Below are 11,295 nucleotides of genomic sequence, written 5' to 3' on the forward strand. Positions count from 1 at the left end.
TGGTCTAGATCTGGGACTTTGATGGTTTAAATGTGAACTGGCTTGAACAGTAGCTTCAGATCTAGAATACATCATCTCTTGTGAATGTACCCTTTAAAAAGATTCAGAAAGGGGCCAAATGAAAGATGAAAGTGAGAACACAAGAATTATATTCTGAAATGAAACAAAGCTTTATAGATATCTCAAACTTTTTGAGTGTGCCAACATCAGAGACACCAGAATTGTTTTCTAGACTATGATGAGAAAAGCAAAGAAAAACAAGGCAGTCTTATTAATTTTAATAATTTTATCAGGAGAAAAAGAACATTAATTAAATCAAATGTAATTTATATCCATCCTGAATTCCACTTGTCTTTCTCTTCCCACTCCAAGAGAAGCATATATGGTTTAGGCAGTAATAGGATTCAGGCTGAACAAGTGTAGCTGTTGAATTTGAGCCTTTGGGTAGCAGGAGTAGTTCAGTTTTTATAGCAGCTGCACCCACAGTGTGTGTGCAATTGTGTTCTGGATGTCTTGAAAGCCTGGCCCCTTCTTCTCCCAGGCATATTATCAACTTGGTCAGTAATGGGTCTGACTTGACAGTGTTTGGAACAAACTGAATGCTGTGCTCTCTGCTTCAACATTCGAGCTATATATATATAATGTTTGTGGCATAGACATTTATCTCTTCATGTAGTAGCTGCTTAGTGAAGGAGGAAAATCAGGGAATCACCCACAGCTGTGAGATGAATGTGGGTGTCTGCACCTCCAGCTCATTTCATGAGCAAGAATCATTCCACGCTCTGCAGGCCAAGCCAGCACATTCCTCAGGCTTTACAACTACATTTTGGTATTCTGCTGAAAACTGGTTCCTAGATAAGGAGGTTTGGGATTTTTTTTTTTGCCTTTTTTTAAAATGAGATGACAATGTTAAAAATAGCAAGCAATGAAACCTTGATCTGGCAAAGCTCATAGCAAAACTTTTCCTGAAGTCAGTGGAGCCCAAATGTCACAGTTTTGGTTCAGTGCAGCCAATCTTACTGTTAGCTGCCTCCAAAAATTTATGTTTCCAGTGCCCCTGCTCTTTTCTTGCTTTAACACTGAGTCTTCAGGGAGCAAGAGCAGCACACAACTCAGTGAGCAAACGATCCCAGTTTTGCTGTCTGAACTGGTGGCCCACAATTGCAGCAGCTTAGCTCTAGCTTGAAAACATGCTGTCAGTAGTGTAATATTTCTGTTTTGTCTTCCTTTTGTTATATTATTTGCAAAAGCTTTCCCCCCACACACACTTAGGAATACTTCAATTTAAAATATAGACTAACTACTGACTCTGATAGTCAGTCAAAACTTCTGAAACAAAGTACCAAATTACCAAAGAGTTCTCAGAATATGCACAAAACCAGGAAAATAACTTCATGTAGAAAATAAATAAGGAGAGATACAAAGCTGAATGACAAATATCGAAGTAGGGAGAGGTAGGACACCTGAAGTGGTAAAAGGAGAAAGAATCCTTGTTTGGAGAGAAGGAATACTAAAAGAGAAGCAATGCAACTGATATGTTAAAATATACTAACAAAAAGGTAAAACCACAGGGATGAAGGCTGCTAAAAGCATTAGGTGATACATTGGTTTACATTCTCGATTTTGGCTAAAATGAAATCTAGTTTTGTGGAAAATATTTTCACAAAAGCTTCTTATAAAACTGTGAAATATTCCCCTCAGCACTGCAAAACATGGTAACTCCTAAACCCCATTGATTTGGTATGCTCCTGCAATTGGCACTGTACAACCAAGTATCCCACCTCCCTTTGGACTTGTGATGACATTTTAAAAGGTTGAGAAAACAACCTTCCACCTCTCAGCCACAGGGGAAAAAGAAGTTACTTGCAAAACCTGCAGTCCTAAGGAGTTGGTAGGATTTGTAAACGATTCGAAGTCGATATATGACAAATCATTACACTTGGAAATAAGCACTCTGCTCAGTGCAGAGAGAATGTTTAGCTTCTTAGCAAAGCAACCTTTTTAGCTGTGGATGCTGTTCTACTGCTAGGCTATTTTTATAACAAGCTAAGTTAGTTGATGTCTCTTTAGAGGTATCTTAACACGTTATATTCTGGGTTTGCACACCAAAGAGTAGAACAGATACTTTAAAAATTTTCCTTTAAACACAAGTCTACAGCAGTCTTTCATGCTGGTTTTGAAGCTGGGCTGCATCTCTCCCAGCTCTGCAGAGGAAGTGCTGGGGTTTGTTTGTTTTTCAGAGGTATTAGCTGCAAAGAGGTGCTGAAATTGCAGCGAGCTCAGAAACCAGTTCACCAGATTCCAACAATGCTGCAGAAAATCGACCACAAACAGGTCTACAATGATAGCACACAGAGTGAAAATTAATATGTGTCCCGTAAATAATTGCCTTCATGCCTCATTGCAAATGCAGTAGTTAAACATTTCTGTCTTGTGAGTAATTTCCTATTCACAGTTTGTGGGAAGGCATAAATGTAAAGAAAACAGGTTTGGCGTCCTTTTGTCTTTTTTTTTGTTTTGTTTTGTTTTTCAGTCTGCTAATTTCAATTCTCAAACACCATGGGAACCCGCAATTCCAATTTTCTTTTCGCAGTATTAATGAAAACTGGGCACTGAAAACAGTTAGATTTTTTTTCCCCTCTAAATCTTAAACCACTTAGAAATACAGTCAAGAATAATAACTTTCTAATCCATTATTACACAATGTAAAACTGTGCTCAATTGCTATTATTTCATGCAAAGTTTTTCGTAAGTGGTAGAAGAGGCTTTTAGAACTCAGTTTCTTCTAAGCTGGTCTTTGAGGCAGTACAAAAATGCTGGTTGTGTGCTGTTGAGAGGAAGAGCTGTGCATCAGAGAAGTTGTTTTAAGAAGGAATCCTTGCACCACAAGACGACAATCATTTCCTCTCACTGTTATGGCAAGGTTTGAGCATATTTAGTGCCTTTATGATTTTGTCTTGTTCCTAATGAAACCAACCTCAGTTTATTGTTTTAATAAATAGATAGTTTCAGGGTTTGAGTTTTGGGTATATTTTTGAGACAACTGTTTACTCTTAAAAATCAGAGTAATATTTTATGTCACTTAATCTTAACATACTGCAATAAGGTATTTCAGTTCTCATTTACAGTAAGATGTCTAGGATGAAGTTAATATCTTTTTCATGCTGCAGACACTAAGAGTGGCTGCAGCTGAGTATGAGACAAGGTTACCTGCAGACACACCTCTGCTGCTGTACCAGGAGCCAATGGCTCTGCCTGGTTCAGATACCAAGATGCTGGGAAGAAAACTGCATCCAGTGTTTCCCAAAGAGGTGGGAAGCAAAAAAGCACGATTTCTGTAAATTTATAATCTTTGTGTGCTCTCCACTGAGATCATCTGCCATCCCTTGCAATAGTTCCTGTCTTGCAGGGGAAAAAAATATAGGTAAATTCCCCTTGGAATTGACTCCAGTCTTAGTCAAAGGTACTGCTTAAATAGAAGGCAGCTGTTTCTGCAATGTTATGGATGTGGATTTATTTATTTATATAGATTTCAGAAGAAATTAAGGCTGGCTTTTTTCCAGTGGCCCTTTCCTCCCTGTGTCTCAGAATAGGACTCTTGCTTTGGTGTGCACTCCATTAGCTGTTCCTATCTAACATGCTCACAGACAAACCTATATACTTTGTAAAACTTTTCTATTTCCTCCTCCTTCATTTGTCTGGAGAGGCCCTGCTAGGTTAAAAACACATTTTAATGTAAATGGAACAAAAATAACAAGTCCTTTTCCTTGCTGAATTGCTCCTTTTCCAGAAGTCCAAACAAATGCAACAACAGATGCTTTGAAATGTTATAAGTTTGAATAACATCAATGTAGTGGTTGAATATTTCTCAGACAGATGGGTTAAATGAGATAATTGTGAAAGCATTCTTAAAATAAAAGGAAGCCATCAGGTGAGAGGCAGGAATTTAGGTAACATTGAAAAATATACCTTAGATATTTCTTTTAGGTTGCAATATTAGAATGTTTTCCTCTGAGCAAGCTGTTAACTGTCATTTAGTAGGCATTAATTGTAAAGTTAGTTGACAGTATTTGGCCCAAATATATGTATCTTAAAGAGGAAGAGCAGCTGTTAATCCATCAGGTATTGACAGTGTATTCAGGGGCTTCTATTATTTCTCAGACAGAAATTAATTTCCTGAAATCCCATACAGTAAGATAAGACTCTGTCTCATTTTCACTCACTATGGAAAGACTCAGTCTTTGTTCTGCACACAAAGCATTGTCTCTTGTAAAACAGTAAATGACACCCTAGGTGTAAAAGAATTTTCATTTTCCAAAATAGCTACAATGAACTAACAGGATCTAAACCAGTCGCTGACTCCTTTGGAACAGGGCACCTTTCTTAGTAGGGTGGCATCTGCCCTGAAATGACAAAAACATCTTAAAACCTTCAAGATCTCTTGTGTCACCATAGAAAGTACCAATTGCACCAACTCATAACAAGTAAGAACTTTCAGAAGGATAAAAAAAGTTAAAAAAACTATTTGATTTTTTTTTTTTTTTGAATTTTACAGTTTTGCCTCTGTTCTTTCAGCTGAACAAAATGTCAGCTTCTTTAAACCTGTTTGAAATAACTGCCAGGAGGAGGTGTTTCAGCAGTAAGAACACAAATCACCAATAAGTAAATGATGAGTAATACCAGAGTGGAGAAGGAGCTTATTCTTTTGGGGAGTTGTGGCTTTTTTTGCTAAGTTTTATTATTTATAGGCCAATTGTAGCTGGTGGCTGCTTTCAACACTGGTTGCCCAAACTTGTTGCAATTTTTTTGACCAGTGTTGATATTTTGACTGGCATTACCTTTAATGTAGCATTCTTAAAATCATCATTGTCCTATTATGCCTTTACAGTGGTTAAAAAAGTGGCAATGGAGCACAGTGTGCTTTTGTGGACTTTGAGCAAGACGCTTTTCTAACACACCTCAGCACAATGCTACCTGTAGGCACGCCCTGATAAAGCTAGCATCATGCATATATTGCAAAGCTAGCATTTAGTGCTTTTAGTAAGCATCTGTATTTTACTGGTTGGATTTTTAGCCATGCATAATGATGCATAAATGCAGTTTCTCTAAGCCAGCCTGGCTCTCCTGAGCTCGGCCAAGGCTGGCAGTGCTGAGGACACACAGCCTCCCAGAGGTTTGGAAATGCTGGTATAAATCAGAGGAATACTGCATAAACCCAGATAACTTCATTTTTTGTTAGGGTAGAGAGGATCCATCTCAGCTATCAGCACTTTAATTGATTCTATCCAAAGAGCTGCCTCCCCTCCTGCTGCAAAATTCAACAAAGAAAGGAGATCATGGAAAACACAAAAGCGCTGTGTGTGCACTGAGAGTGTTTAAACTATAAATTCCTCCTGGAATTAGGGTTTCATTCCTTATGTCTGTGCAAGGGGACAAAATATGCCAGACAATGCAATAGTTCATATCAAGAAGATTTTCCAGTGTGAAGACATAGGTCAGTTCTATTCATATCACAGCTGAAAAGACCAGAGTCTGGCCTCTGAGGTGGGTTCTTAGGAGGCTGAGGCCTTGCTGTGTGCAATTTGAGAGGTTTTCTTGGGGCATAAAGCTATCCTTGAAGGAACATCTGATAATGGCATCAATGTTGAAAAGAGGGAATGGGAGAAGTTGAGTGAAAAAGTGCTCTAAAGTGTAGCCATATTCAAGGAGGACTCTGAAGTAGAAAACAGGAGGTACGTTTGGATAGCCCTCTAAAAGCACTAAGAGTAAATATAATTAATTTTAAAAAATAAAAGAATATATTAGAAGGAAAGGAAGAACTGAGAAGATTGGTGAGGGAAGTGTACAGGAGAGCTGAGGATACCTTATTTGTAGTGAATTTATTGGCTACTTTCAGCCATTTTCTTTTTTTTCCCCCCTCCATTCTGCCTTATCGTCACTGCCTTCTCAATAAATAGTATGGTCTAACTTTTTGTTCCTTACAGAAGGAGAGGGACAGAGAGAGAGGGGGAGAGGGAAATCCTTTCCTCTGAGGTCTTCATGTCCCTGCATTTAAATTGTGGCACACCAGTTATTTCACATTATTTGCTTAACAACACACTGGGGCAAATTACACCTTTGAAGGCTAGAAAGAGATGTCCTTTGCTGTCCTTTTCCTTGTTTAAAAGCCTGAAAAAGGGATGGGCTGCAACTGGTTTTGGACTGGTGGGGGGGGGGTGGTTATTGATGCCTTGTGAAGGCTGACCTAGAACAGAGACTAGATGAAGCTAAAGAATAGAGTAGGGATTTATTAAGACGCCTCAATAGATCCACCTTGGGCAGCACAACCCAAAATGGCCAAAAAAAAAAAATGGACTACCAGTCACAGGGCCTCACACTTTTGTAAGTTCTGGTCCATTTGCATATTGGAGCTAATTGTCCAGTTACAGCTTTAGGTTATGAAGTCCCATCCTTGTTTGTCTCTCTTTGGTCCACCACTGCTTTTGCTCTTGGGCCTGAGATCTGGATGGGCTGTCCTTGGGTCCCCTGCTGGAGAAGGAATTGTTTTGTCTCCCTGCTCTGTGGAGACAGCTTGCTATCCCCTCATATGAAGCCTAGACTTACACACTGAAGCAGAACAGAACCTGAAAAGTACAAAAGCCAAAACCTGAGGCATCTCTAGGCTGTCCTGGCCCCGTGGGTGCAGCTAGAAGGGCACGTGGCCGTAGCAGCAATGACTGACTGCTCCATGTGCAAACCCAGGGATAACCTCTCCTTTCTTTCATTATCTCCCCACAGCAAACCCCACCAGGGCAGGAGGAGGAAGGGAGTACCCCGGCTCGTCCGAGGTGATCCGTGAATCCAGCAGCACGACGGGCATGGTGGTCGGGATCGTGGCGGCGGCGGCGCTGTGCATCCTCATCCTCCTGTATGCCATGTACAAGTACAGGAATCGGGACGAAGGGTCCTACCACGTGGATGAGAGTCGAAACTACATCAGTAACTCAGCACAATCCAACGGGGCTGTGATCAAGGAGAAGCAGCCCAACAGCGCTAAAAGTTCCAACAAAAACAAGAAAAATAAGGATAAGGAGTACTATGTCTGATCTCAACATCTAAAAGAACGCTTGTATAGAAATAGTCTTCATTTTATCTGAGACATAATACAAACTTATTTACTTTACTTTTTATGAAGCACATTCAAAAACAAACAAACAGAAAAGACAGGGAATGCAATCAGAAAGGAAAGACTGTTTTTAAAAACAAGCATTTCATGCTCTTGTTTTTCAGAAACAGGAGCTGATAAATTCCCTAACATCCACAGTGTTTTCATTTACTCTGCCTGTCTTTATGTTGCTGGAACGTTTCTGAAAGACAATGATGACACCACGCACTCATAAAGCAAGGAGTATTACTACAACATCGAGGCACAATATGAAAAAAAAAAATCAAATTAAAAAAAACAAAACAGGATTAAAAAAAAAAAAAAAAAAAGAAAAAAGAAGCTACCTATGATTCTGGATTTAGCCAAAGTGCTAGCGCTTTCTTGAGAAGTAAGTTAGTCTTATTGTCAGAGAAGACTGTCATTATATATGGTGACTCAACAAGCAAACATAAAGAGTTTGCCGTCTGGTGCAGTGAAGCAGTGATTGGAAACTTGCATTTTGAAACAAAGTGCTGGCTTTTCTGAAGACTTATGTAGAAATACTTTCAAAAAGCCCCTTTCTGGTTGTGAGGAAAATAGTATGGAGGCCTTATTTTCAAAAACAAAAACAAAAATCTGGAATATAAGGCACATTTCCACAAAAATATAAGAAAAAAAAAAAAGAAAAAAAAAAAGAAAAACAAGAGGGCATAGATGCAATCATTGGGAAATTTTCATGCACGCTTAATATGTTATTACATATGTTTATATAAAAACACATCTATATGTGCTTTCTGGACTGTGATAAGTGATGTTTTATAGCCTGTTGTATAGAAAATGCAAACTATATCTGCTCTTCAGCCATTTTTGGTAAACTCAATGTTATAAGTGTTGCTAGGTATAGAGAGTTTTATGACATCTGGAGCAACAGACATTCTTCAGTTTTTTTGCAGCCATTATAAATTGTCCCAGACTTTTTCCCCTTTTTTTTTTTTTTTTTTTTTTTTTTGATTTTTAATTTACAGTGTAGTGGTTATACAAAGGGGGATGTGTATGAATGTATATAAGAGTCAGCTAATTTTTTTCTTACCTGTACAGCTCTATTATGTTGCAATTAAGTTTCAGTAGTTTGTATGAAAGAAGTGGACTAGGAAGCAAAAATATATCTCTACTGTAATTTGTCTTCTCCCTCCTCTCCCCATCTCTTGCTCCTGATATGCATCAATGAAGTTGATCAGAATGGCCAATTTTCCTAGAAATATACGTTCATTAATTAGCTAAATATTTAGTGACCTAAACTGGCCTTTGGCTTCCAGTCAAAGCTTCACTATTGGAGAGCATGGTTTGCCTTACAGAAACCTTGTTCTTAGAAATTACGAGAATGATGAGTTTCTGGAGAATCTTAGGAAGTATCATAGAGTGTTTATCTGGCATTCATGTGAAGAACAGCTACTACAGCACTGGGTGGCAAAAGATCTAAAAATACCCATTGTAGTTATCCAGGCTGATTCTATTGCAGAATTTATCCCTTTCTCCAAAAAGGAAATACTCTTGAGGTGCACGATAGTATTTTTCAATGGTGGGCATTTTGACATATGAAAAAGTATTTTTTAGCTAAGTTGATTGTGTAGTATTGCAAGACATCATAACCAGAGAGATATAAGTTCATTATGTTTTAAAGTGACACAGCTTATCTTGCATATATAAAACATTTATGCATTTTAGTTGAACACATGAAATGTAATGCTGTAATTTACACGTTAAGTTTGGAATTTTTTTCTAGTAATATTTCATTAGTTTCACAGCAATAAATCATAACATAACGTTTTATTTACACAGAAGTTCAAAGGGAATGCATTAGACAGAAAGAGGGTAGTTCAATAGAAATCAACCAAATCATCAGAAGGCCTCCTGGGAGGGATATAGATATTCACACTTTACAGACAGGAAGGAGAAATTTAAAATTAGCTTTAAACAGCAGACACAAAACATTTTGTTGTGTGTTACTCACTGTAGCTGATGAAAAAAAAAGTTGGGAACTGGTACAGCTATCTATCTGGGAGTCAGAGCACTTTAAAAATACATGTAGCTGCCATGAAAACACCTCTCTTGAAGTTTGCCAACCACATCAAGGTGTGCCATGTTGCGTTTGTAAAAATGACTTTTTATTTTCATTAGCATTTACGCAAAAATGAAGGGAAAAAAAAAACCTGACAAAGCCCACAAAATCCATCTGATGTTAATTTCTTAGACTGTTGTTCACCTGTGGCACTCATCATTTCTCCCACCTTTACAAGACAGCTGTACTCAGGGAATGGCAGGGGCAAGGGTGACTGGAGGGCATTGCTGGAAGCAAGAGACTTCAGCTGGAGGGGGGGAAAGAAGTTGAAAGCCAGGTGGTGTTCAGATTTCAGTGCTTGAAGATACGCAGAAGAACAAGAATAATCTGTTGACAGGAGACTGGACATGGCAGGATATGATTTGGGTGAGATGAAATGGTCTTTTCTGCTTGGTGTTGATTGCATTAAGGAAATAGCGTTGTCAGGCCAACTTCCAGGCAGTTTGGTAGATCAGTCTTTAACTAAATCCATACATCAAGGAAAAAAAAAAAAAAAAAAAAAAAGAGATCTGCTACTATTAAAATAAGAAAACACAATTTTAACACTGTTTCTGAAGGTTCTCCTTTTTCCTCTTTAATTTCATAATTTAACAACAAAAAAAAAAAAGATGGATGTATCAGAAATGCCAGCAAGTGGATTTAAAATTCTTTTTTTATTTAAAAGCAGCAGCAACAACAAACAAACAGACATAAACCAACTACCTAACATAAAATTGGATCCTTTCTCTATAATAACCTAATTTGTTTGACTGAGATGGCTTCATTTCTATGACTGTATTGTGTTGCCTTTTTTAACAAAACACTAAATAACGTGTGAAACTTTCAACCCTAAGACATCAAAGAGAGGCCCAATGCCCCTAACCTTATAGTGCTTTCTGTGATAGATATTTACAATTTTTTTATTTGTTGCAAGGCCAATTTATTCATTATTGGAAATGCTAAGCAAGTGGAATTTACTGTTTTGTTAATAAAAATGTTTCTTAATACAAATGCTGGCTCGTTTCTTGTCTTGCTCTTAGATTGTGAGTACCTGCTCTTCTTTGAAAAAAATTGGTGAATTGGTATGAAGTTACAGACATTCACATCAGGAAAAAGTAACCTCAGAGCTCTTTATACACTTCAGTAAAAACCTTCAAGTCTTGTGTTCAACTGGCCCAGTTAGAAAAGTATTAATGACATCAATGAATTGGTTTTGGACAGACTTGCTGAATTTGAAATTTTCTAGTATTTTTTTTAATCAAAAAATTAAAACTTGATGTTCTCTTCCCCATCTGTATGAAAAAAAAGAACTCTCCTTTTTGCCATTTTTTGATTTCTGTAGTGGAAATAAGGTGGAGGGGAGGATAAGGTAGTGGGATGAAAAGTTAAAACACTTGTTAAAAGTGAAAACATGTTCTCTTGTCTAGAAGATGATTTAAAAATTAATGGGAAAATGAATGTATTTCAGGTCCTTAAAAACATTTCTAGATAATAATTACAAAATTTCAGCCGGAGCTAATCCACCACATAAGTGCTTTCCTACTTAGCATGGCATTTAAATTCATGGGCACCTTCAAGCAAACATCTAATCCTATTGATTTAAGCAAGTGTCTAAACTTGCCTAAATGTACTGCTGAATGGGGATGGAGTTAAGCTTTTGGATCTAAGCTCCAAATAGAATTTAATTTTGTATCATCTTAAATCACATCAGCAGCTTTTAGACTTCAGTGAGATTTATTCATCTGCTTAATTACGTATAGACTGAAGTATTTTAGATAATTTAAGCTCAGGAATATCTGGAGAAAAACAGTCCCTATCTTCCATTAGTATAAAACACTTTGAAAGTTCTAAACTGCTTTATACCGAGATTAGGTCTTGTGAGTGTACTTAAATAAATTCTGAATATTCCATTTAGGAAAACGCTTTATACACATTTGAAGGAGCTATAGCAATAGTAATTTTTGTTCTACTACTACTACTACAAAGAAAACCCCCAACCAAAACCAAACCAAAACCAACTCACATTTAATTATTTTAAATTCTACAATGTATTTGTTCATTTTTTTTTTTTTTT

The 11,295-nt window shown here is 37.5% G+C and overlaps 1 protein-coding gene across 24 annotated transcripts in view; it reads left to right on the forward strand.

Moving 5' to 3' along the window:
- Nucleotides 1-10,232, forward strand: part of NRXN1 (neurexin 1) — a 673,407-nt gene extending 663,175 nt beyond the window's left edge. For all 24 annotated transcript variants that reach the window (XM_053972550.1, XM_053972536.1, XM_053972537.1 and 21 more), the window contains one exon: nt 6,778-10,232. In XM_053972550.1, coding sequence (XP_053828525.1) covers nt 6,778-7,085 — 308 coding nt within the window. In that variant the 3' untranslated portion in view covers nt 7,086-10,232. The remainder of the gene's footprint in view (nt 1-6,777) is intronic.
- The last annotated feature ends 1,063 nt before the right edge of the window (nt 10,233-11,295 follow it).

This window comes from Vidua macroura, chromosome 3 (genome assembly GCF_024509145.1).
Source record: "Vidua macroura isolate BioBank_ID:100142 chromosome 3, ASM2450914v1, whole genome shotgun sequence".
NCBI classification, from domain to species: Eukaryota; Metazoa; Chordata; class Aves; order Passeriformes; family Viduidae; genus Vidua; species Vidua macroura.